General features: G+C 35.0%; 1 protein-coding gene across 8 annotated transcripts; it reads right to left on the bottom strand.

The window, feature by feature from the left end:
* Positions 1–27,359, bottom strand: LOC137813730 (ARM repeat superfamily protein). 8 transcript variants are annotated; one of them, XR_016520295.1, is made up of 24 exons: positions 26,793–27,352; positions 26,027–26,125; positions 25,660–25,884; positions 25,434–25,553; positions 25,138–25,221; positions 25,005–25,064; positions 22,543–22,671; positions 22,218–22,279; positions 21,799–21,855; positions 17,622–17,742; positions 17,054–17,200; positions 12,464–12,544; positions 12,139–12,252; positions 11,924–12,035; positions 11,670–11,805; positions 11,190–11,339; positions 9,616–9,701; positions 8,807–8,994; positions 8,636–8,728; positions 7,799–7,986; positions 7,520–7,631; positions 6,983–7,140; positions 6,266–6,382; positions 1–591 (listed from the first exon to the last, which is right to left on the bottom strand). XR_016520295.1 is itself a non-coding variant. In XM_068616141.2 (24 exons), exons 1-24 carry the CDS (start codon positions 27,006–27,008, stop codon positions 367–369), a joined length of 3,036 nt encoding a protein of 1,011 aa, XP_068472242.1. In that variant the 5' UTR covers positions 27,009–27,359; the 3' UTR covers positions 1–366. The 8 variants fall into 8 exon arrangements, 6 of the variants coding, with proteins under 6 accessions (XP_068472242.1, XP_068472241.1, XP_090157177.1 ...); XR_016520296.1 differs by having other exon boundaries at positions 17,066–17,200; XM_068616141.2 differs by having other exon boundaries at positions 11,956–12,035; positions 17,066–17,200; positions 26,793–27,359.
* Between the last annotated feature and the right edge of the window lie 593 nt (positions 27,360–27,952).

Here is a 27,952-nt window from a genome sequence, read left to right as displayed (position 1 = left end):
TAAATGTCAATAATTTTTTTTTCCTTCCAAAATCTGCAATTCCATATGAGGATGATCCTTCATGGATATCCTGTACAATTTGAGAAGGGGGCATCTATCCTAACCTGATTTTTTAGGGCCAAAATTGTGGGCATATACTGTACAGTGGACAAAAATACAGATAAATAATAATGGAAAATGGTAAGGCACTTTAGATGGTAGGGCACCATAGTTGACCATACGCGCATCTATACATATCTCATCAATTTACAACAAATAATACAGGTACCCTTACCGTTTGGGAAGACCAAAGGTGCCTCATCAACTCTTGAGCCTGCATGCTGAAACGCATCAGATAAATACGAAAGAAAAATTATCAACCAGTGCTTAAGTTAAATTTGGAATATTTCTGTGAGCATCAGCAAATTCCCGAACCAGCCGCTTCAGCACTCTGCCACCCTTCCCTTGCATATGCCCGAAATCGCTCTTTAATCCATCAGAGTTCTTGCTCTCAAGATAATCAGAGGCTGCATGAGCAAGTGCCTTGGACCAAAGTGGCACTATTGCCTCCGCTTCTCCATGGTTTAGGTATTCAGCAGGAAGAGCCTGAACCTGAAATCATAAACTGTCAATCATGCTGAGAACGGTGGGAACAATTGTTGAAAAGAAATTAGAGCCACAAACTAAAAAGACCAACCCTAAACCCTAAACAGACAGTAAAGTCCACAATGGAGGTACACACCAACCAACCCACATTGTTCATCAATTATAAACCATGTTGATCCCCAGTTTCCTTTCCTTTATGTATTTAACAAATAAAAAGTCGATAAATATCGTTCCACCAGAACAAAACTTTTCTCGTGCTAGACGAGATTCCATAGATTCTTTTCAGTGTATACATTACTAGTTATTTTATAATTATTGCCTCATTTTAAGGAACCCAGCTTTAGCTAGGCTTTTGTATATTAAGCCCACAGGAAGCAAATTTAGTAAACCCAGAATTCTAGTGCATGTTAAACCTCACAATAAACAATGTATGGATGTGTATGACAAATATATCATTTAGATCCTATTTTTCAAGCTGGCTCATATTCTAGGTCAAGGTTGACAACATATCGAGGGAAAATACCGAAGTTAGGGTTGGAAGATATCAGCAACAGGTTGGTCTATACCACATTAAACCTGTTCGGAACCAAGAATTATAAAGAGAAGAAAAGAAAGGTTTTTATTGAATAGAAAGAAAAGAACAAGAAATAAGAGAGCACTCTCTCCTTCAAGGGCTTCCCCTTCACAAAGACCTGAAGCTCAATCTACAAAAATATTACACACTGCCCCTCCCCCTCTCCCTCTTTCTTATTTATATCTAAATAGCAAATCAAATAACTAACTCATGACTATTCTAATAGTGGAAAGAAATAGATGAAATATATTTCTGAGATCTCTTACAAATGTGATTACAGTCTCTATTTATAGACTGTTTTACAACCTAATTAAAGAAAGAAATAATAGGCAATGAAAGCCAGAAATAATGAGTGTTTAAAGCTGTACAAATCAAATAAAATCAAATCACTAACAAATCTGTCCTAATAAATATAAACTGGAATCTGCACTTAATTATAACATAATTCTCCTAATTATGCAACACTCCCCCTCAAGTTGGTGAATGTATATCTATCATTCCCAACTTGCAAGTAAGATCTTCGAATTGTTTTATGGGAAGTCCCTTAGTAAACATATCTGTCAATTGGAGTCTTGAAGGGATGTACTCAGAGGCTATAAGACCATCATCCAACTTCTCTTTAATAAAGTGTCGGTCTATCTCTACGTGCTTTGTTCGATCATGTTGAACCAGATTGTGTGCAATACTGATAGCGGACTTATTATCACATGCCAAACCCATAGGAGCTTCATATTTTATTTTTAGGTCATCAAGTATGATCTTCATCCATAAGAGTTCACACACCCCTTGAGCCATGGCTCTAAATTCTGCCTCTGCACTTGATCTTGCAACTACATTTTGCTTCTTGCTCCTCCATGTCACCAGATTTCCACCCCAAGAACATGCAGTAGCCTGTGGTGGATCTCCTATCAACAATCGATCCTGCATAGTCAGCATCAGTATATACTTTCATGGATAAGTTTTCCCCCTTTTTGAATAGCAATCCTTTTCCTGGAGAGGCTTTTAAGTACTGAATAATTTTATCTACTGCCTGCAAGTGTCTTTCTCTTGGATCATGCATAAATTGACTAACCACACTAACTGCATAGGCTATATCTGGCCTAGTGTGTGAAAGATAAATGAGTTTTCCCACAAGTCTTTGATATTGTGTCTTCTCCACTTTTGGGTTTTCCTCATCATTCCCAATCCTATGATTTTGCTCTATTGGCACTCCAGTGGGCTTACAACCCAACTTACCAATCTCTTTGAGAAGATCAAGGATGTATTTCCTTTGAGAAATAAAGATGCCCTGTCTCGAGTAAGCAACCTCTATCCCAAGGAAGTACTTCAGCTTCCCAAGATCCTTCATTTCAAATTGAGCAGCTAGTCTCTCCCTCAAATTTTGTTTTTCAATCTCATCATCGCCTGTAATAATCATATCATCTACATAGACCAAAAGTAGAGTGAGTTTACCATTCTGAGAATGTTTTATAAACAGAGTATGGTCACCTTGGCTTTGTCGGTACCCCAAAGATACCATAGCTTGAGTAAACCTTCCAAACCAAGCACGAGGTGATTGTTTAAGACCATATAGGGCCTTCTTAAGTCTGCACGCCTTATTCCCTTCATTAACAATACCATAACCAGGTGGAATCTCCATGTATACTTCTTCCTCCAAGCTTCCATGCAAGAAGGCATTTTTAACATCAAATTGATGCATTGCCCAACCAAAGTGTGCTGCCAGGGAGAGAATAATCCTGACGGTATTCATTTTTGCCACTGGAGCAAAAGTCTCCTCATAATCGATCCCATAGGTTTGAGTGTACCCTTTTGCAACCAACCTTGCTTTATACCGATCCAGTGTGCCATCAGACTTATACTTAACTGTGTATATCCACCTACAACCCACTGCTTTCTTATCTTTTGGTCTCTCTACAATCTCCCAAGTCTCATTCCTTTCTAACGCGCTCATTTCTTCATTCATGGCTCGAATCCAGTTCTCATCTTTTAAGGCTTCTTGTACCGATGAAGGGATTTTGATAGAATCAATAGCTGAAAGAAAACTCTGGTGCTGCATAGAAAGTTTTTCTGTAGACACAAATTGGGATATAGGATATTTGGCACAAGATCTTTTTTCTTTTCTCAAGGCAATAGGTAAATCATTTAGGTTAGGTTCAAAAGCAGTATTTAAGGTGTCCTCAAGAGTCTCACTGGTATGAGTTCTTACCTCCGGTTCAGACAATTGAAGTTGCTGTTCGACCAGGACGGGTTCTTGTTGCCTTCGCTGATATTGTTTTCCAAAATATTTGTCTTCATTATTCTTCTCTGGTAATGATGTTGGTGCAGGGTCTTTGTCATCCTCCCTAAGAATGAAATCCTGCAACAAAGGAAAAGGTGGCAACTCAAGGTCCTCAGCTTCTTGAATACTCTCCCCCTGAAGCTGAGAACTAGGAAAGAAAGACTCTGTTTCATGGAAGGTGACATCTTTGGAAATATACACTTTACGACTTTGAGGATGATAACATTTGTATCCCTTTTTGTTGGGGGCATAACCTATGAAGACACATTTGATGGCACGAGAATCTAACTTACCTCGATAAGGACTATGAACATGGACAAAAGCAGGACAACCAAAGACACGATTCTGAAGACTATTCAACATGGGAATAGAAGGATAGAATGTGGTCATAACCTGAATAGGAGTAACACCCTCTAGAACCCGAGAGGGTAATCTATTAATCAAATAAGTGGCAGTCAGGACTGCTTCCCCCCAGTAAGATCTAGGAACAGATGTTTGGAAAAGTAAAGCTCGAGTAACCTCAAGGAGATGACGATTTTTCCTTTCAGCAACCCCATTTTGTTGAGGAGTGTCCACACAGGTTAATTCATGAACAACTCCATTTTCCTCAAGGAACTTGGAAAGGTTTTGGTTCACATATTCTCTTCCATTATCAGAACGCAATCTCTTAATTGGACTTTCAAATTGTGTTTGAATCATTCTGTAAAACTTTACAAACAAGTGAAAAACTTCAGACTTATCTTTCATGAGGAATATCCAAGTAACCCGAGTACAATCATCAATAAATGAAACAAACCATTTTGCACCCGAGATATTAGGAATAGATGAAGGTCCCCATACATCTGAATGAATAAGATCAAAAGGTTTAGAACTTTTATTACCATTGGGAGGAAAAGTTGTCCGATGGTGTTTAGCAAACTGACAAACATCACAATGAAATGACTCAGCAGACACTTTTGTAAATAAAACAGGAAATAAGGACTTTAGGGTACTAAATGGAGGATGACCAAGACGTCTGTGTTGAAGCCATATCTGAGAGGATGACCAAGATTCACGACCTTGCTGAAGATTAGAAGTGTGTGCCTGTAGTCTAGCATCCTTTTTACTTTCTTCATGCTGTAAATAATATAACCCGCCCTGCTCTTTAGCAATTCCAATAGTCTTCCCCGTGGCAAGATCCTGAAAAACACAATGGGAAGGGAAAAATACCACTGCACAATTTAAATCTTGGGTAATCTTTTGAATAGACAAGAGGTTATTGGATAGTTTGGGAACATGAAGCACATTTTTTAAAGGAAATGAAGGTTGAAGGTGAATGTTACCACGACCATTAATGGGGGTAGTGGAACCATTAGCAACAGTAATATATGGCTTACCGGATAAAGTAGTGTAGGATGAAAAAAAAAGAGGAATGAGGTGTCATATGGTCAGTAGCACCAGAGTCTATAATCCAGATATTTTCAGTACTAGAAGCATTAAAGGATAAAAAACTAGAACTCTTACCACTCATAGTAAAGGAACAATAGCTAGATGGCTTACTAAGGGAGTCCATGAGAGTTCAAAACCAACTTTTTTCAGATTGGCAAAATTTGATCCTGTTCACGCACACACAAAAAATCCGCCGGAAAAATTTTCCGGCGGCCGGCGAGCGACGGCAATGGTGGTCGGTGGTGGTGGTCGGCGGTGGTCAATGGCGGTGGCAGTAACGGTCAATGGTGCAAGGTGGTGGTGGTGGTCAATGGAGAAAGGATAAGGAAAATAGAAAGTTGCAGCAATGAAGGCTGTCCAAAAAAAAAAAAAAATAATTGCAGCAATAAAGGCTGTCAAGGAAAATGATTACAGCAATGACGGCTGTCAAGGAAAATGATTACAGCAATGAAGGCTAAAAAAATTGCGGAAGCAGAGTCTCCTAGATCAGAGCTCTGATACCAAGTGGAAAGAAATAGATGAAATATATTTCTGAGATCTCTTACAAATGTGATTACGGTCTCTATTTATAGACTGTTTTACAACCTAATTAAAGAAAGAAATAATAGGCAATGAAAGCCAGAAATAATGAGTGTTTAAAGCTGTACAAATCAAATAAAATCAAATCACTAACAAATCTGTCCTAATAAATATAAACTGGAATCTGCACTTAATTATAACATAATTCTCCTAATTATGCAACACTAATTCTAACTAACTCCTCTATGTGTAACCTAACAAAACCACTTAAGCAATAACTGGTACCATATACTAGTCTAATTAATCCCACATCAAATCACATTAATCTTTAATGCCAAAACAACACTTAACCACATAGTTCTACAGATTGTTCAATAGTCCAACATGTTAACTAATTGAGCTTGACCATTCTCCCATTCTTCAAAATTCAAACTTCATCCTTACCTTTTAGCTTATACATTTAAAAAGCAGAATTTGCTTAAACTCGTAATTTAAGATTACTAGGCTCTATTACAGTTTGTTTGATGAACTAGAGTTCGGATGAGGCACAGGGCTATCTTGACCATATGCCACGGAGAATTTCACAGCCAATTCAACTCAATCAAAAGAAGCCAACAAGAATTTAAATTGACAAGATGTTCCATCCAATCCAACCATTCATAGTCAAAATTTAAAATGTTATAAATGATGTAGGGAGAAAAAGAAATCAATGATCAAGTTAAGGTTTTATAATATAAGGCTCATGAAAAGAGGAAACTTAAAAATAAAATCAAACCTTAACTGCTGGTTTCTTTAAATAAGGCAAAACGAACAAATTAACAAATCTTAAAGGTGACATGATAATTAAACACACAAAATAAAGGAATGGAAGAGAGAGAGACCGCAAACTGCAGCCAGCCATGAAGTGTTTGCCAGCAAAGTATAGCCTTCCATCTCGTTCTTTCAGATAGTGTGCAAATTGCTGCTAATTGTTGCAAAATTGTAGCGCACTTATGAACCTATATGTAAAAAACAATTCTTTTAGCCATGTATCAATCCAAACTATGAGCCTTCATAAATTAGGCTAAAAGAACAATTAGGGATGGAACAAACAAATGAAGCCAGGAAGAGGGAAAAAGGAGAAAATAATATAAGAAAACATTTAGATACTTTTAGATTATTTATGAACATTCCAAAACACCAATACGGCTAGGGAAAAGTCAGTTATACTTTCAATTTTCAAGGGATGAACCTGCAGGATAAAAACCTGATTAAATCGACTAATAGGGGTCTGAAAACCTATTTTTCAAATGTAAACTGCTTTGATTAGACTTATTACTGCTTTTGTGAATCGTAGAAGAACTATAAGAAATAGTTGACTAAGGGTCCTGCACAGAAAATGTAAAATAGAATAATCCTGGCAGGCAACAAAGATTCGATTCTTTGCAAAATGATGAGAGGATAATAAAGTAACCAAACTTCATCCTAGCAGCATCAATTTCTCCATAGTTTACCATATGTTCTTTTGCTTCTACTTCATCGCATATAGCCATAGCATCCATTTATTTCGTCTGAGAATATGAAAGAAATTCACATACAAGGATAGTCCAAAAATTTACCCGAGACATTGCAGACACACCAAGTAAAGCATACACCACATTAGATACAAGCCCCTCACCACTGTGAGATATGACGTGAATGGCTGTGATGTTGAATGATCCCTCAGTAATAGAATTCATACATTCTAACAAAGAGACAAGGGCCACATCTAAAAAACCTGAAGAGAAAGGATAATCATAATCAATCAACTACAAAGTATTGAGTAAAAAATACACTAAAAAATAAATGTAGTCAATATTACACCAAGCTTCATAAAACAAAACAAAAAAAAAACATGCCAAAAATAAATTTACATATAAACAAACAGAAGGCAACTATAAAGTCAAATAAATATCAACATCACTGTTCTAGAATTTACTAAAATGTTGCAATTTATTCCTGAAGTTGGTTTGGCTACACGATTTTCATAGATGGTTTATGATATTCTTCAGTTTCTTATATTTTTATACTTCAATTTACTACCATTTCCTCTACAAATGGTTTTACATTTAAAAGAAATAAGATGAGAACAAAAATGTAATATAAACTTTTCTTACAGGATAAATATGACATTGCAGCAAGTGCTGCACCACGGTGCATGGCTGTGCAACATATAGCTGCCTTTTGGATAGAAACTTCAAGAAGTGAAGCACAAGCTGATAGGGCATCCTGTGATACATCATCCTACCATGTAAGGACATGCAGAGTTCATTTTTACAACAGCAATTAAATCTAACCTAAATATTAGTAAAACAATTTAAAGCAGTTTCTTCAACCTCACTGAAGACTCTGGACCCTACATCCACAAAAAAAAGGGTAAACAGAATAAAGAAGACCTTGTTACAGGATCGGACAAATGTTGATGCAAAATTGGTGTAGGCCTCCACTAAATCAGGTTCTTGATCACATATGTAGGAGGAAGTTAGGGCCATTACAGAAGCTGCACGAGTAAATCTTTCAAACAAAGTAACAAATAAAGGTCCATACTCCTCTAGGTGACCAAATTCTTCGATGACAATGGAGGCTGAAAAGATTGTTTGCATAAGGATATTAGTAAATGCTCACTGCAACAACCCAGAAGGTGCCCAACAACATTATCAGAACATGGAAACTGTTACAGACGATATTATAGTGGTAAAAAGAGAAGCAGCAAATATTAAGGAACTGGAGAATTGTGTTATTTGCCATTAAAAGGAAACTTCAAAAGGAGGAAACCTCCAATTGCCCAGAGCATAGCTCCAACCGAATCCCCTCCCCCTCTGCCTCACGAGACTAAGTAATAAAAATATTCTCCCACATCTAACAACCTCTTTCTTTTGCACACATACACCTTCCATACCTTAGGTGTCCCATGCCCCATTGGACCAATGGCTCCTTGGGCCCATAAACTTGTTGGGCTCCAACAGAAACAGACACAAATAAATAAGATTGTTACAGGCTTACAGCATCCAACCATGCTTTCTTGATTGATAATCACATAGATGTAAACCTTTAATGTAAATACCAGCTAAAATAAAATAAAAAATTATTTTCCCAAATTACTCATGTACCAATACTCTGCCAAAGTCATCAAAGATTTAACAAAAGCTTCAACCAGTAGAAAATGACAAAGTATATTGGTCCGTGCATAATACGTTACTAAAGGAAAAAGAGATATCATAAAAAATCCGTACCAGTTCTTATATAACATTCATGACTTTGGAACAAAACAAAATTTGTCGAAAGCCAGTCCATCACCTTAGGCAGTAATGTCACAAAATGTTGACCTGCACATTAAAAAGAATAAATATATTATCACAAGAGGAAATCATTAACTTTCGAAATATCTGTCAAAGTAGGTAAACCTGAAGATTGAACAGCTAGTGAAAGAGCTCGGCAAGCTGCTACAGATAAATTGCCATTCTCCATATGCTCAGAGCCAAAAATTTTCTCCAAGATGGGCCAGAAAACCCTTAGCAGTGAAAGTATTGAGTCATCTGCAGCAGGTTCAATTGCCACAGATACCGAAAGATGACTGAATACAGTTCCAATTCTGAATTAAAAAGATTATATATGAGAGAAGGAACAAACACAACATTTCTATAGTGTCAAATACAAAGACACAATACTAGCGACAAAGGAACAGGTATTAGAAGTTATGGGGAAAAAATTAAAGAAACTCAATCTCACAAGCAAAAATCTCTTCAGTTAGCAAAATGTGGAGCGTAAGCAAGACTTGTAACATTGAGATATTGATAGTCTCTAGACAAAAGATGTCAATGAAAATAATGTTTCTTCTTTTGCTTTTGCTGAAGCTAGTTATTTGGAAACATAGAATTGGAAGTGTTTCTATTGGCAGGTTGAAAACCATCATGGCACAACCAGAGGCTGAGGGACTGAGTTAATCACGTAGACCAAACAATAAAAAAAATACAGGGGGGCTAAGGAGGGATATACAACATAAACAACATAGTCAAAAATTTAAAAAGAATAAAGACTGATATAAAACAAGATTTGATATACAAATTCCACATCAGACACTTGCTTACAAGTCCAAATAAAAGTTTTATTCCAAAAACATGAGTAAGAAAACATGAATAACCTGTAATCTAGTAAAATTAATTTAACTTGTTCAAGATTTTAACAATTCCAAACATACTATTCAACGGCATACCTGTGCAACCCTCTGGAGGAAGCATTTAAAACTTGTGTATAAGAAGCAGGGCTTTGTTTAAGAGACAGGCTGATCTCGGGATCAACCTGAAATGCAGAATGAGATCCACCAATTCAAAGATCACATTACACTGAAAATCCTCTCAAACAAATGCATCAAGAAATTTTATAATGGAAAAAGAAGTTACAGCAGATCATAAGAGTTTCTTTCCCTGAACTGTAATAGCTGCAATTTCTTCAACTTGTGAACACATACTATGGTGATAAAAAAATTAGTAGGGAAAGACAAAGAAACAGAAGGACGTGCCAAAAGAGGGTAAGAATAGAATAGAGAGAACAAGAGACAAACAGGAGGTCAAAGAAACTACACAGCACTTAATTATCATTTCAATCTTACATTCAGTTTTCATTCCACTCCCTAGAATAGAAACAACCTACCTTATCTATAGACAGCTCCCAATTAACAAAAGTTAGCTAACTAACTAACATCCTTGTTTTATTTACATCTACATATTATATGGACAATTTAAATGTTCAACTGCAGAAAGTATCATAATGCTCCTGTTTGGCTTTGGTGTGTAAGTGTATAACTCCTTTGTATCAAATAAAAACTCTTCCAGTAACTATAGTAGGGTGATATCAGTTACCTGTACCCGACTTGGTTAGTTCAATCACTTGTACTCTATGTAGTACGGATACAGACACGGACAGATCGACAAGTGTAATTTCCAAAATATAGGACACGGGGACACGAATTTATCTATTATATCATTAGGAACTATATAAATTAACAATCAAGATTTATATGATCAATGTTAGTCAAATATAACTAAAATTAATCTAATTCATCTATCTAAAATCCAAAAAGTGAAAAGAGAATATAATCTAATTTATTTAAGGCATTTCATCACTTTCTTGATCATCATCATTGAAAAAGACACTTCAGTTTAAATTCATTTAAAGACAAATTAAGAACTTCAAAAAAATTCAAAATTATGAAGATATGACAAGAGATTAAATAAAAACATTCCCAATAATACATATATAATCTAAATATTCCTAATTATATATAGGATTTGTTTCTTATTATAATCATAATAGAAACTTATACAATAAGTTTGAATTTTTAGAAAATTACTTTTATCCTTTTTATAAACTGTTACGTGTCGATGTCGCAGACATGTCAATATCTGATACATGTCGAACACAGACATACCATTTAAGAGACGTGTCCAATCTTCATAATTTGTACTATTCAATCTATAATACACGAACATTTTCTCTCCAATACTGTGATATCAATAAAAGGCTACTTTTTAAATTTCTTCTGTTTTATCAAACTTAATGGCCAAAGTATAATTGGTTTTCTGTGATAGAAAAAACAGATAATCTGTAGTTAAAGAGAAGCAATAAATTCATGGTTGTCTTCGAAAGCAAAAGTAGGAGCGGAACAAAAAATAAAGTTATTTCTTTATAATTATGTTTTTCGGAAAACAATTAGCAATAGTGCTGGCCAAAGTAGGTATCACACAATAAAATCAATAATGCAGACAAGATGGGATAAAGAAGGCTCACAAGTTTGCCAATAGCTTCGTAGCTAGATGAAAGCAATCTAGCCAATAAGTTGTTCTTTAGTTCCCGATTGGACACAGAACCAAGGACCAGACTTATTGCATGCATAACTTCTTCCTCATCTTCCAAAGATAAATTCCACTTCTCTAAACCCTACAGCAGCAAGATAACTTGAATGTCTAAGTTGAATCCATAGTTCAGAATGTATTTGAGAAAGATATCATAAACCATGTACGAAAAGGATTTTATACACAGATCTTGAAAGTAAGAGAAATAGTATAAAACTAAATGCATTAACTTCTATGTACAACAAGATGCTGAGAATCTTTAGCCACATATATTATACATAGATGGTAACACAATGTAAAAAATGTAGAGAAAAAAGAAATTGACAGAAACTCACGCAAAATATGCATCATTGAACTTAATACATGAAATCATCATCCAGATATTTACTCCCTCTGCAAGTACAGAGTAACCTACCTCTCCTATCCACATTAAAATTTCCAAATTTGAAGGCTCATAAATTACTACAGAAGCATCTTCACAAACTTTTCGCAAGGCAGATGCACAAGCATTTGAGGATAGAGGTTCTGAGATCCCAACAGCAAGAAATAATCTGAAAGTAGAAAGGTTTGTAGCACATGAATATGTGAATACTGAATACAGAAAATTTTCCATCAGCAATTAGTTATCAAGTTTGACACAAAAAAACTTAACCCATTAATTATGAATACCATGGAAAAATGGAGTTTTGTGGTGTACTCACAGCAAGGATCTAAAATTTTCCTTAAAAGCAGAGATCCACTTAGAATATGAACCAACAGCATCTGCCAGAGATCTGTATACCTAAAAATTGAAGTACAGCTTTGAACGAACATGAAAAGAGAAGAATACTGCTTAAAAATAAATGCTGCAAAACGAGAGAATGGAAGAGTTCATATTAACCCACAATGCAAATGAAACCCTTTAAGCCATCAGAAGGTTTAATGGACAACATGGTCACCAACTGCATAACTACAGAGAAATCATAACTTTGGCCATCCTGTATGATTACATCAGCCACCTGGAGTAAAGGAAGTGTTGCCTTAAATAACATGGGTATAGAACAATATATGACCACAAAAGCGTTATTTTTCAGTAAAGAAAAGTGTCAACAATGAGACCCAGATTTGATGCCTTATGACATTGTTTCATGCCAAATCACGAGTCTGAATGATATAATTAACAGGTCAATAAAGAAACACAGGTAAAAGCATGCAGCAAGTGCTACGCACAGCATTAAGAGCAAATAGTTTGCTTTCCACTTCCTTCCAGGGGATGGATAGATTCTGAGATGCCCACCCACCAATAAAGAACTGTAAATAAAAAAGATATTCAGATTGAGAATTGAGAGTTTAATGACTAAATAAATTGACATGAATAATAATAACCATGACCAATAGTTGTTTGAGATACATTAACAACAATATAGCCTGAAACTAGGTAACAAATTATCTTCCATTTGAAAACTTGGATGAACAACTCTCCAGTAATTTGCAAATTTGTCCACCTAAGTGCACAGACAATGATTAAAGTTTAACACTACTCTTAGAAAGTATATTCTATAATTTGGTCATAGCTCTAATTAATGTGGGATCTCCAATAAGTACTAACTTGGAAGCATAAAAATTAAAATATGGATGAGTCAGAAAATAGCAGCCGAGTTATGCTCTAATATTAGACAGACACCCAAATAAAAGGTGGAAAGTAGAAGCAAACGAAGGAATATCCATGAATTAGCAAGTCAGGAATGATAGAAATCTATCACCCAGCTTGAGGGAGAGTGCTGTAACATGGGTAAAATATGAAGCAAGTGGATTTTTTCTTTTTCTATATATTTAATTAGATTCATTCCTTCATTAGGATTGATTGGCCACGGCTTCCTTGTCTGCAGTAATCAGGTCTAATTTGATGTTCTATAATCATAGAATAGCTTTATGATCAATGCCGTATAACAGTGATCTTTGTTGTACCTTTTGAATCATCAAAAATTAATATTTATTTTTACTCATTCCAATCCAAGTCTATTTTTAATTTACCGGTACTTCAGCCTTTTGTTTTTCATGTTTGTTTAATCTAAGGAAACCTTCCCCTTTTGTATTTTCTTTCCTGCTATAGTGTTCTTTTATCCAAAATAAAAAAAAAATGCAAATATATTCTTGTAGGAAAGATCAGGATATTTAACAACACCTTTTGAATCAGTTTCCCATACTAAGCAAGCTTATATAAAAGTTCTATTTCAAACACACCAAAAGTTTGAAAGTGTAAAAGATATGATTTGATTTAGGGAAACATGTATAGCAGGGATACTCTATATTAATAGCCATTATTAGGTTTCCTTATATTTATACTATGAATGATTATATTACATTGTTTCATAGAGTATTAGGTTATCCTCTATATTACATTAGGAAAAACTTAGTTTTTGTTGGAAAAACTTGATGCGACTAGAGAGTTTTATCAAAATGGCACCGTTGTCGAGACGTCATGTTATTATTCCATGTTGATTTTTTTTCTTATTTCTTTTCTTTTTCCTTAAGATTTTTTTTTTTTGTTCACTAGATGGTCTTAGCATAAGGTCTTGATTAGATGGTCTGTCATAAATAGTCTTATCCATAAACCGTCTATTTATCTTGAGTCTCTCTGCAGACCACCTAGTCCAGTCTAGTCAAGCCTAGTAGTTATTTTTGTTTTCTATTTTCTATTATTTCAATTTTCTGTTTCATTCGTTTGGCACTAGATATGGATTTAGTTTCTGTAAACAATTAGTTTCCTATGAGAATTATTTTTCAGTTCATCATGATCAACAATACAACTATGAGATGCATTGTGAGTCATATTTTCAACAATCATTTTGAGTCATATTTACAGCAACCTTCACAGTTTTATGAGCATCCTTTGGAGCATTGTGAGCCATATTTTGAGCATACCTTGCAGCCTCGTGTACCACATTTTGAGCAATATTATGAGTAACCCTTACAGTCACATTTTTTAACAGCATGTTCAACCGGATTTTAAGGAATATTCAATACCACCAAATGAAGAATTTGTACAAACTGATATAGGGGTAACTGTTCCTACTTTTGAAGAGCCAACTTTAGAAGAGATGGTGAAGCAAATGAGTGAAACGAACCTGAAATTCCAACAAAATATGGAGGCTAGCCGAATTATATTTCGGAATCACATTGAACAATTGGCTAGTTGTATGTATAATTTTGTTGATTCTCTAAATAATGTAAGTGTTAAGTCATCTAGTGCAATGAAAAGGTTGAAGAGATTGTATTAACTGAAGAGGATGAAAGAGAGCATGAGTTCCAAGAAGAGGAGGAAGAACAAGTGAAAATAGTGTGAAAACGATATAGACTTAGATTTTGATTTAACACAACTTTCAGAAACCAATACACGATGCACTTGTGATTCTAATGTGCGTGCTAAATGTGCTGAAATTAATTTTGTTATGCATTTAGCTTCTATGCCACTTGAAGGTGGAAGACTTTCTTCCACAGAAGGTTATTACAACAATTATGGATCAACTTGACTAATGCTGATGATTTTGTTGATACCTAATGCTATTATTGATCTTGTTCATGCTTTTACCAAAACTGAAGACACTCTTAAAGGTCATATTATTGTTCAAGCTAAGGAGGATTTTGCTAATATATGTGTTATTTCTACTAAGGTAGGTGCAAAAGCTGACTTAAATGGACTGTCTAACCCCATTGTGTCTACTTTCATAGTGTCTACTTCTGTAACATCTAACTCAATAGAGTCTAACTCTACGGCGTCTACATCCATAACATCTACAATCTCAATAGCGTCTGTTATTGCAACATCAACTATCCCCATAGTGTTTATGGTGATAAAAAATATTTTATCATGATTTCCCTGTTTGAGAGATGTCGGCTTGTGGGAAGAATCATAGAACCAATGAATGTCCTTTGCAAAAATACTTTGGGCCTTCCTCCAAAAGGTTGTCATGTTTTGAAATTTTCAAGGGATCCCAATATATAGGTACCATAGATTCACATAATAGAGCTCAGTGTTGACAATCTTAACTTTTGCATTGAGCAATGTTTTCTAATAAGATCTCACTAACATCATTTTCCAAGTGATCACGAAACCCTTGGCAAAGAAACAAAAGTTGCATAGATGTTGCCAAAGACAATTTTTTCCATTAAGCTACTTGAGAAAAATACAAAAGAATACATAATGAATTTGAGAGTTAATTTCCCTCTTAGGATCTCATATTTATAATGACATTGGAGATTTCAGATAGAATGAATGAGAGTGAATTTCCATCTCTCCATTTTGCCATTATTTTCTTATTTGGATCCATAAGACAACTGATTGGTTTACAATCAATCATACCTGTCTTTTTTAGGATATGAAGTAACATATTTCTTTTGAGAGGACGACAAACCCAGCAGTGGTGGCACGACATCACTCTTGCAACATGAAGGCAACAAGTGGGCAACACACACTGGAGAGGTGAGACAAAGTGGTTGGAGCGTGAGATAGTTTCTACCTACAAGACTGGCGGGGTTGGTAGTCACTTGGATGGACACTTCTGATTCGGTTGTCACCAAAGAAAAGTGTGATGGACGACAATGGAAGGCGACAGATAGTTGGCTAGACAACTTTTTCTTTGTTGGACAGCACAAGCACAAGCAGAGCGGGATCAACATACTTTGATACCAACTTAAGAAAAATAGAAGAGAAAATATATTTTAGAGAGCTTGTTCAAGACTCTCTTTAAGTTCTAGTATTTAGTATTTATATATAGACAAATACTACGGTTAACCAATTTCTAAAGGTTCGTGTAATAGTAATTGCAATGTTGTGGTATGCATCATTCAATACATAAAGAATGCACCAAGTCACAGTTTAATATATGCAGATAAAGGCAATTCCAAAATTGTTTGCCAATCTAATGTAGATTGGGTAGGATCATCATCAGATAGGAGATCTACTTCAGGTATTGTCGTCTAATTGGTGGGACCTTGATTTCTTGGAGGAGCAAGAAGCAAAATACAATTGCTAAGTGTTGAAGTTGAGTACCAAGCTATCGCAAAAGTTGCATTCAAGATCCATGGCTTGAGCTACTTCTCCATCAGTTAAAATTTGGATATAGACAAGATACTCAAGTAAAATGTGACAATGAAGCTACCATTCACATTGCATCAAGCCCAATCTTCCATGAGGGGACCAAACACATAAATTTATTTTCATTTTATGAGACAAAGTGCTCTATGGAGAAATCATCACTAACATTGTCAACTGTAATGACCAACTTGCAGACATGTTCAGTAAATACCTGAAGACCTCATATTGAACACATTTGTGACAAGCTTGACTCATGACATATACGCTCCAACTTCCAACTTGAGGGGAAGAGTAAAAGACATTATTTGGTCTTAGCAATTAGGGAAATAAGTATAGTTAGGGATATCTCCAATATTAGTCATTACTAACTTTCTCTATATCATACTTTAAATGACTATAAATAAAGGGTTAACAAGTATGATTAAACACACAATTCACAACGACAAAGAAACTCTTTAAAATGAAATCTTCACTTTAATTTGTCACCATTAATAGTATCCATTCATGATATTAAATTTCAAATTTAAAAACACCAAAAGTTTGAATGAAATCTTATTTTGTATGATTTGTATCTATCATTATAAGTAGTATGCATTCATAATAATCCAATAGGAGCATACAAAATCAAAATTAGTGATTATAATTGTAATCAGGTATTCGGAAAATTGATACCAAAAAAAGTCTATGACATAAAACCAAGTCCAAATAAAAAGAAATCATACTTTGCAAAGCACCTTTTGCATAAACGTAGCAGATCCTAACAGGTGACATATATCCACCAAAAGTTCCACTAGGTTCATCCTGAAATGGATAAGCCCATCAGGCAAATCAACTACTCTTCCCTCATCATTGTATGTACAATCATCCACCTGTTAAGCACCCAGAACGGAAGAAAATGCAATTTACTAAAAGAAATCAATATAAGGAAGCGAACAAAGAAGAGATCAATATCAATTTTTAATGCTCTTGAATAAAGGTTATGCTCGCAAACAAGGTAGTAAAGACTTTTTTCCATAGTGGTACATTGATCTTTTAAATAGGGCAAATAATATATCCAACATTCATAAGATATAGACTTAGATTAGAACACAACCAATGGTTAGGCAAATTTCATTCACTCTTAATTAAAAGAAAAAAAAAAGAGACAAAGATAATTTTTTTAAGTAGAAAATCCCACGCTGGGAAATGCAAATAGAGTCCACCCTTACCCCCCCAAGCCACAAAACAAGAACAGAAAAGAGAGCAACGTATCCATGCCCATACTGAACAAGCAAATAGCCAGGAATAAACCTGAGAACGCAATAACAGTGAATCAAGTAATGCTGAGAAGACAGGAGAAAAACTGTCTTCCATATGTTTTCTACTTTTTGCACCATCTTCAATGCCAAGTATATAGCTCGCAAGAGTAGACCTGTGACAAGATATGTTGTTCTCGTGATAAGTTGTCAGCAAAGACAGAACAAAAAATAATTACGTTGAGAAGCTAACGGCTACAGAAAGGCTTCTAGTCTCTGCATATCAGCACATAACATAATACCACTAGTTTTTAGCAGAAATAATCACTAAGAACAGTCACATAAATCCTAAACATTGCAAAATTCTCATTATGCTTAATGAAAGTATATCTACAAAAACGTAATAGAAACACTTGTAGTAAATCAGATAGGTACTGGAATTTGGTATAGAAATAATAGGCAAATCCAGAAAATAATTCTCTGATTACAATAAAATAGTCCAGGAACTTCAAAGACAGAAAACAGCTCAAGAAATTGCAAGAGAAGAAGACCTTCTCTGCTTTGCGGTGAGTTAGCAACAGAAACCCACAAACTACGCAAATGTTTGCCTATCTTTCCTTCTATCCTTCATCCCTCTCATATTATTAATGATACCGTCTCCTTTCCCACTCTCCTGCTGCCTCCTGTCCTGTTTGTTATGTTAGTCTAGTATTTAACAGATTTATCCCCTCCATTTTACATGTCATTTCACAAGCTCTTTCTTCCTGCACCCATAATTTTCTTCCTACACCATAACTGAAGTGATTCTTCCCTACATTATCCTTTTCTTCATTCTTGTAATTTTTTTTCAACTTTGTTATTCCAGAAAATATGTTCTGGAATAATATATAACTGCTTTGGGATTAACTAATCCATTGATGCACCTCATGTTTAGAACATTGCAGAATGTATTTTTTGATATTCCACAATTAGGTACATATTTATATTCTAGCATGGATATTCTGGAATAACCTTTTCTAAAATTCAGTACATATTCTTTACATTCAAAAATGTATTTTGCTTTTTCTTTATAGGCCATTCTAATATATAGTTTTTTTATTCTGGAGAAATCACTCCGGAAACAAGTGCCTGTCTATTATTAATTTGCTGAAATGGTCATTCCAAAATGTATTCTAATTTGCATAAATGTAATCCAGAATGGATATTCAAGAATATTTAAAGACCACTAACCGCACTAACCGCTATTAACTACTACTAACCACTACTAACCGCCCTTTATTTTTTATTTTTCTTATAATATACCTTCCAAGTCTTATCCTTATTTTGTGTCCTAACAGACATGAACCAAACCCATCATATAAGAGATTGATACCACTTTCAACTCAAAACCTTCAAGCAATGAATTTGTGGGCCTTGTTCCTTAAATGTTGCTCAGTTTTCTCATATGTACCCAATGTGAAAGGGAGTCACACTTGAGTGAGTGATTGTTAGGACTACAAGTCTGAGTCTTAGTCTCACATTGGTACACTCCCTTTCCAACGGAAGCATTTCTAACCATGATTACCTCAATGGTGATCCTTACCTTGTACTGCCCTTCATCATGATGAACATGCTTGCCTGAAACCTCCGAAGACTCTTGATATAGGGACCACTCTTATATTGTACTTACCTAAGTTAGTCATATAGACAAATCATCTTTGATACCAACTTGAACTATGTAAGAAAATAAAGAATTATTTTATTGATATCAATCAAACTAATTACATTTTCTTCATCTCTATTTGTAATAACCAAAACCTTTAAAAAAAAAAATATGTTCAATAAATAAGAAGATTCTAAAGATATTTTTTCCTAAATACTAGGGAGATATTGAGAATATCTTTTATCCTAACAATCTGCTATTTACAACAATTAGTTAATAAGATCTCTTCTAATTCATGGTACCACATCTTGAATATACAAGATATTCTTACATGCACATTCCCAAAAAAAAATGTTATATCATATCTTAGTAATCAATTAGCAACATGAACAAACAAATATTCACATGCTTAGAAGGATAAATGTATACAAAAAACTATGCCACAAGGTTAAAAAAAGAGCACAAAGATAGTTGCACTTGATACTTATGAGGTTTTCTTATATTGCACACACAAACTCAAATTTACAACAGACACAAACCTACCCAATAGAAGGCAGCATTCAGCATCCATTGGAATAGAAAACCAAATCTGAAACATGTCCTCAAATTAAAAACACACAAACTTCTTCCTCATGTCTCAACTTAGAAAATGTAAGTCAATCCCTTTCTTCTCTCTTTTTTGCATTCCTCATTCACTTGTTCTCCCTTGTTTCAAGCCAAGCAATGAACAGTCAATTGATTTCAAATCAGGTCATTCACGAGCAGCCTAATTGAGACTTCAAAGAAGAAAGGGGACAGGATGGTACAAACTAATTAAGTGTAAATGAGCTGGTGTATTTTACCAAAATATGACGCATGTCAATATGATTCATTAAACTAACTAGTGTTGGCCGTGTATAAATTCATCAGAATATGTTAAACTAAATAAGTCTAGATAAGCAAGGGGAAGTTGCCCTTAATACCTGTGAGGTTTTCTTATATTGCAAACACAAACTCAAATTTACAACAGACACAAACCTACCCCATAGAATGCAGCATTCAGCATCAATTGGAATAGAAAACCAAATCTGAAACATGTCCTCAAATTAAAAACACACAAACTTCTTCCTCATGTCTCAACTTAGAAAATGTAAGTCAATCCCTTTCTTCTCTCTTTTTTGCATTTCTCATTCACTTGTTCTCCCTTGTTTCAAGCCAAACAATGAACAGTCAATTGATTTCAAATCAGGTCATTCACGAGCAGCCTAATTGAGACTTCAAAGAAAGGGGACAGGATGGTACAAACTAATTAAGTGGAAATGAGCTGGTGTATTTTTTCAAAATGACACATGTCAATATGTTTCATTAAACTAACTAGTGTTGGTCGTGTATAAATTCATCAAAATATGATCCGTTTCAAACCAGTATTTGTGAAAATAAAGAAACAAAGATAGTGGTGGCCAGAGAGTCTGAATCACAAGGGATCTCCCACCTAGAAAAAATTTACTGTTTAGGCATGGATATTAACAGCCAACGGATCCAAGGTATTAAGAAGTGGACTTTTAAACATAACTCAACCTTACAAAACCAACTCATAAAGTGAGGTTTGCATCACTTATATACTATGAAATGTCTTTATCTCTAGTCAATGTGGAATCTCCAACACACCCCTCATGCCGAGACATGTCAACTCGTGTGTGGGACTATATAATGAGTGATCCGATAACGGTCCAATAGCAGGTGGCTTGATAAGCCCAACAAATTCTCGCTAAGATAGACTCTATATGGTTTTGATACCATCTTAAGAAGTGGACTTTAAACCTAACTCAACCTTTAAAAAGTAGCTCATAAGGTGAGGTTTTCACTCACTTATATACTATAAAATGTTCTTATCTCTCTAGTCAATGTCGGATCTCCAACACAACGCAACAAAGGTAGACACATGGTAGTGATTTCTCAAAAAGAACTAAGTAGCAATCAAAGAAAAAATGTTCATTTTAGACTAAGAAAATTTGGACAAACTATAAACCACATGCATCACACCAGTCATCCAAATATGGTAGTGTTCTGGAAATCATTAGACCCATTAACCAAACTAGGGATTGAATTCCTTCAAGCTTATCTTCTGTTTTATCCTCATTTGTAGCTTCTTTGATTTTGCAATCACTAAAGCACAGGACTGCACTTTTATTTACAAATTTTGCAGGGCAAACAAAGCCACTGCTAACAGCACCTACCAAGTGGAACATGATCATTTTGATACTTGTATATACAACACCATATCATTGGTGAAAGTTCTCAACTACTCAGAAAGAAGCTCCTTAAGCCTTTCTATGTCTTCTCAATTTTACTTATAGAGAATCACAGTGAAGGAGAAAAGAAATGGTGTAGAAAGGGATATGAGGGTATAATGGTGAGATCATGGCAAGGTGAGCAACTCCAATTAATGGACATGTTCTCAAGGGATATCAGGCGTAACCTAATCCATACACAAGGGTAGTGAGTGTTCTACAAACTTGAGGGGGGTGCATCATAAGAAAACCTCAAGTATACCTACCTAACATACTTTTCCCAATAAATAAGTTGTAAAGCCTTACTAAAATTGCATTACCAAAACTGCAGTGTTGAGTCTGCAATCTCCCAATCTTCACTTGGAAATGCCACGCAGCTGTTAGCATATCAAACAGTTTAATATCAACATCAACCAAATCTATAATAATATACAAACAAGCTGATTAGATATATGCAAAAACTATAACATCTAAGAGAGCATTTTTTCAAGTATGTTAATACAAGATCCCAAACTTTAAATCTTAGTTTTAGTTATTACTAAACATTTGTATCCTGTATATTGTTATATTTAAAGAGATGATCTTAGATCCACTAACTACACTGCACTAAGAGTTCAAATACAATGATTCTGTTGAATAGGACATAAGTAATAAACCCTAAAATCCTTGATCTCTTCAAAACCAAAAACGAGCAAATGCCTTAAGCAAGTAAAAATTCTAAGCAGATTGTTGAGATTACCTCAAGAGGGCATCTGTAAGGGCTAGAGCTTCTGCACTTGCTTCAACAATTAGAGATGGAGCCTAGCATACATTTAACAACTTGTCTAGGTAAATGGTACATGAATTATTTGGTTTGCACATAACAAGAAAAATTCAATGAATGATAATAAGTTAGTAACCATATGTGATTGAGTTACTCCTATATATCAAACATGTAAAATTAAAGAAACGATAGTCATCATTAGTATGAGTTTGTTAACAAAGCCATTCCAACAGACAAGTAGACAGCACATAGAAAAATGTCACAGCAAGGATTTTGGAAATCCTAGAGAACTCATACTTACAGCCTGCCCAATTTCTGACAACAAGCACGCGAGGCCACCAATTACTTTCATGTCTCCCCTAGTAAGGGCTGGAAAAAGAAGTACTTCCTTCAGATACTGTACCCTGCATAATAAAATTTGGGGTACTCCCTAAAGAAAACCCAAATCAAAATCAATACATCGCCCATATAGAAACACTATGCATGGCAATACAAGATGAGAAAAGAAGACTAGTTTAACTTAGTAAATTGTCCAAATTCAACCAAATTTATCTAGAAAAAATTACACAAATAAATCCAGACAAGTTCTAGCCTCATGCAATAATAATAGTAGTAATAAAGTCATTGTTTCTGTCAGTCTTTATCACCAATGCCACAAAGAAAGCATAGTGGGAACATAATTTTGAATATACAACTAGCAACACTAAAAGGTGACGAGAGGATGGGAAGAGTGATTCAGAAAAGGATGAAAAAAAGAAACTCTCTCAACCAGAGGTATTAGCTTTGTAAAAGAAAAACCAACTGGCTGCTCAAAGTAAAGTTTTTTGCTCCTACTGTGTTTTCAGCTGTAAGCTAAAATAACAGTTAAATACACAAATAAAAAGGGTCTATAGTCCAACTGCCTCCCTTATATATGTTATGTGATTTCCTTTAAGTTCAACTCAATAAAGAAAGAAAAGGCAAAGAAGTAGGACTCCATTAGTTTCCCATTTATGACAGGCACATAAAGAGGGAATGATAGAGGGAGCAAAAATGAGACTATGACCCAAAATCCCAAAAAGATAATTCAAGAAAATAAATTATATAGTAATTTTATATAAACCAAGCCTCTAAAATGTGTCACTATGTGCCATAATTAGTCAAATCCAATTTTAAACTCTACGTATACTACATTGATTATTTTATAGGTAATCACCAGCTTTTGAATTTTAGACCATAATATTGATATTGCATCACTCATGCTTACGCAACTAAGCATCACAAGGTATACAGTGTTATCTACAAAAGGCTATGGTGGTGCCATGGCAGATTTGGTGGCAGACTCTCTGCTTGCCACCGCAACATGGCAGTGGCGAATCAGGTTTCACATGACGGCTCATAGCAGCCATGTTGGGTGTCGCAGAGTAGCAGAGTAGCCATGGCGGAAATTTTAGACTGCGGGGCACTATGCTTAAGGAAGAAGAAGCCTCATATCAGCATGATGCAACCCGACCGAACCACTTAAAACCTTAAATTTTTTCTCTTCTATTTCTATTTTAAGGCTAATGCATATTTGGTCAGCCTAAAATGTTTCTTTTTAAAACAAGGGGTTGGGCCATACAAATCGACCCAAACGCAAACAACTACGTTAGAAAACAAGCCTAACACACTCCTATCTCAGTGTTAAGCACCACCCACCCACACCTCCTCTGCTTCCAGTGCTGTGGCACTGCTGACCGACCAAGCACTCTATCACTGTCCCACCACTGCTGCAGCCACCTCTAGTTCCACTGCAAGTCCTCTTTTCCTTTCTTTTTTCTTCTACTTCATCTTTGGTCAGTGCAACCCAGCTTCCCTAAATTCCTTTGTTTTTCTTTTCCACTCAATAATCATTCTCTAGATATTATAAACATTTAATCACCTATTTTCCACCAACCCCAATAGCAACTGAACAAGGCAGTTCAAGAACATCCAACACATAATTAGAATTTAGAACATTTATCTTATATTTTGTTGTTATTTTAAGTCAAGAACTTTCAAATATTTTTTCATAAAGGATTTTTGCCTTCTAACATGTTTTCCTCAATTTAAAGCATTCCTAAACTTGTTCTCGTTACACTCATTTAATAATTCATCTTTGTTAAAGATCTCACATTGACTAGAAATATAGTTGAATTATAGTATATAGATGGATACAAACCTCACCATACAAGTCGGTTTTCTGAGGTTGAATAAGGCTTAAACCTCACTTTCTAAGAGTCTTGAAGAAATCTGCTGTAAGAAGCTTCATAACCCAACTTCTATTATACAATTCATAGCACCCAAAAAACTGTATAACTGACCCTTAATGATCAATAATAGCTTGCTAAACTGCCCTAGCATAAGAAACCTCTGCAAATAACACCATCAAATTAACTGTTATGTTGGACCTCTAAATCCTAAACAAGAAACAATTCAGGTGTTTGAGTATTCTATTTGACTATTATAGGCCAATCACACATCCATCCTGGAATATAGATAGTATGAGAGCATCGCTTTAAACTAAACGATAGTCAGTATAGTTATGTGTCTCATTTTAAGAACCTAACAACTCTCAAATCTAGTAGAAAACTTGAAGTCTAGAACATATTATAAATTCTAAGAGAATGAAAAAATAAATCAAGAACATTTTAGAAGACTAGTAGTACAATGACATCTTTAAAATAATTACAGACATGTAAACTTAAGCCAAACAGATAATACTAATGAGTATGAAAGATGTTCCAACAAATTGGGCAATCTTACCTCGTGTTTAGTCACAAGTTCAACAAGAACTTCAATGGCTAGATCAAATGATAATGAAACCTACACAGAATGCGATACAAATTATTCTGCGTAGTCATGAATGATCATCTTAACAATATGAGAACTGGAATACCTGCAATGAGTTGAACACAAAATTTAGAAGAGGGTGTGCCGGCAATGTTCCAGGAGATATCTCAGAGAAGCAACCTGCTTTAACCTGAAAACATGAAGACCATGTTAGAATAAACTCGAGACAATAGAAAGTTTTTTATGAAGCTCAGGAAAGATGAATATTTAAGTTCAAATAAGACAAAAGAGGGGAGAATCAAAGCAAAAGATGTCTTGTCGATATAACCATGCTTAAAGCAGTGCAACATAAAAGTTAGCAAAAATGTAAAAACCGAATGAGTCATCAGTATAATGGCGCACCCAACTCAATAAGCAGCGTAGAATTTTCCTGTTTCTTTCATGTTGTTGCACAGAACCATCAAAATTTATTTCAGACTGCTGCAGCAAGAACTCAAGAACCATAGGTGTATGGGAGAGAAGCTGTAAAACAGACATAAAAGAGTGCAGAAGTCAGAGTAAAAGAGAGGATGCACACAGAAAAACATGGCATATATATATGAATGTATCGAAGCAAAAGTTTCTAAACCTCTTGGGTATAGTGGCTTTTGTGTAATGAACTAATTTTAGAATCGATTCGCTGGTTGTCAACAACTTCCTCTGGCAGAACAGTGAGCATCTCAAGGACAGCAATATTGCCATCATCTTGGCTTTGCAGATTCTGTAGACTGTAAAAGAGCTGTTCAATTGGGTTTCCATATGCAGCAACTTGAAGTACAAGTGCAGAGAGTGCAAGACAGATCTGTGTCAAAAGCTGTCATGATAATAACAAAGAACAAGTTGAAATCAAATTATTCTTAACAAGAACCATCAAGAAGACAGCTAAAAATGTCTATACAGCACCTCCATGAAAAGAGTATCAGCATTATAAAAAACAGAAAGGAAAAACAATGCACCTGAGGTGGACCAGTACTGAATCTTTTGACAGCAAGAAGAAGGGCATTTAACAAAGCATCTTTAACTCCTAATTGCAGTAGATAACCTTCATTTTGAATCTGTAATTTGAACCATGTAACATTCATCACCAACTAATCTTAAAGCATCAGTCATGAAGCTCTTTTTATTTCTATTTTTCTCTCGGGAATTGGCTCTTCATAGACTAAAAAAAATGTCCAGAGCTGGAAGAAATCAAAATCAACCTTCAGACATTAGTTATTGGCAGCAAGTTACCACTGCACTGCTCACAATGACTCACAGAAAAGAACTTAATACTAAGTAGAAAACTACAGCTAGGCTTGAAGTTAAAAACAAAACACCATAAAAGGGTAAAGAAAGCCAAGAAACAACAACGATAAAAAAAAAGTCCCGAACTTCAATCCTTCTCCAAGTTTGACCTGCACTGTAGAGCACTGAGAACAAATAAAGCCTCACATATTTTTACGACACCGACTAAAGTTAAGAAAATCGATTCAATATAACACTGCAACTGCGACACGAAAGAATGCTTAGCATATTAACATGTCCTCATCATCTCTTCGATCACCTAAGTGAATCACTCCAGTTCATAATGCACAATAAACACACAACATAGCAATAATTAAGTAAAGGCGAAACCTCAATTACTAAATCCATAAACATTAAACAAATTGGAGGCTTTGGAGAGAGAAAGAGAGAAACAGGTTTTAGAGAGAGAGAGAGAGAGACAGAGAGAGGAGAGAGGACCTTGCGTTTGAGAATCTGCGCTGCGAAGAACTCGACCTCGAAATTGGAGGCGAGGGGGAGGTGGCGATCGGCGGTGAGGATGGCAGTGGCGACGTCCCAGGCGGCGTGGGTCTGCTGGAACTGAACGAGCCACTGATTGGCTGCGACGCGGTTGCAGGATTGGGTATCGTGGTTGAGCACATGGACGGCCTCCGCCACCTTCATTGCCAGTTCCATGACGTCCTTCGCCTTTTAATTTTTGTTTGCTTAGAAAATTGAGGGAATTAGGAAAGAGAAAATGAATTTAGAAAATTAGAAAAAGGAAATTGGGAAAAAAGAGAATCAGAGGGAAGAGAAGCAGGGTGATGATGAGGATGCGACGCCTGGGACAACTGCAACGGATTCAGTTAACCGTTGTTACCCTTTCATCGGACGGCTACGGGCTATGAGGGAGTGACAGAGCAGTGAGAGACGGTTGAGGGTTTGGCTCTGCTCCTCTGCATCCCACCATACGCCAACTCCTCTATTTTATAGATTCTTTTCCTCATTCCCCACTCGCATCCAACTTCCACTACCCTCCCTCTCCCATCTTATGTTAAATCCAACATTATTATTAACAACAATAATAATAACAATAATTATTAATTAATTTATACCTATACAAAGGAGATTTCTTATTATAAATATTTTTTATACACAAATTTTATTTTATTTTATTTTTATTAATATTTTATTTTATTATTTTATTTTAAATATTTTAATCATTTTCTATTTTCTAAATATTATTAAATAATTAAATGTTTTTATAATTAATTGAAAAAAAATTATTTTATTTTTAATATTAATATAGTGTCATTTTGTAAGAAGCAGTTATTATTTTTTTTAAATAACGTGGAACAAAATAGTGTATTAATTGTGGAACAGTTTATTATTAGAAGTGGCATGTGAAGCAATTTTTCTTTATATATTTATCTCTCTTAAAAATTATAATTTTTTATCCCTTCTCATTATTTGGTTTAGCTGTTATCCCGTCTTATTATTTAGTTTTTTATTTTTTCTTTGAAAAATATGAATATGAATATGATAAAATTATTATTATTATTATGGAAATTTGAACATCAAACGGTCATCACATTCTAATCTTTCTCTGCCATGAATACATGTATTATTGAAGAATTCAT

This window comes from Phaseolus vulgaris, chromosome 1, assembly GCF_051622355.1.
Source record: "Phaseolus vulgaris cultivar YP4 chromosome 1, ASM5162235v1, whole genome shotgun sequence".
Taxonomy (NCBI): domain Eukaryota; kingdom Viridiplantae; phylum Streptophyta; class Magnoliopsida; order Fabales; family Fabaceae; genus Phaseolus; species Phaseolus vulgaris.
Note: the sequence above shows the minus strand (reverse complement) of the source record. Positions and strands in the feature narration are given on the sequence as shown.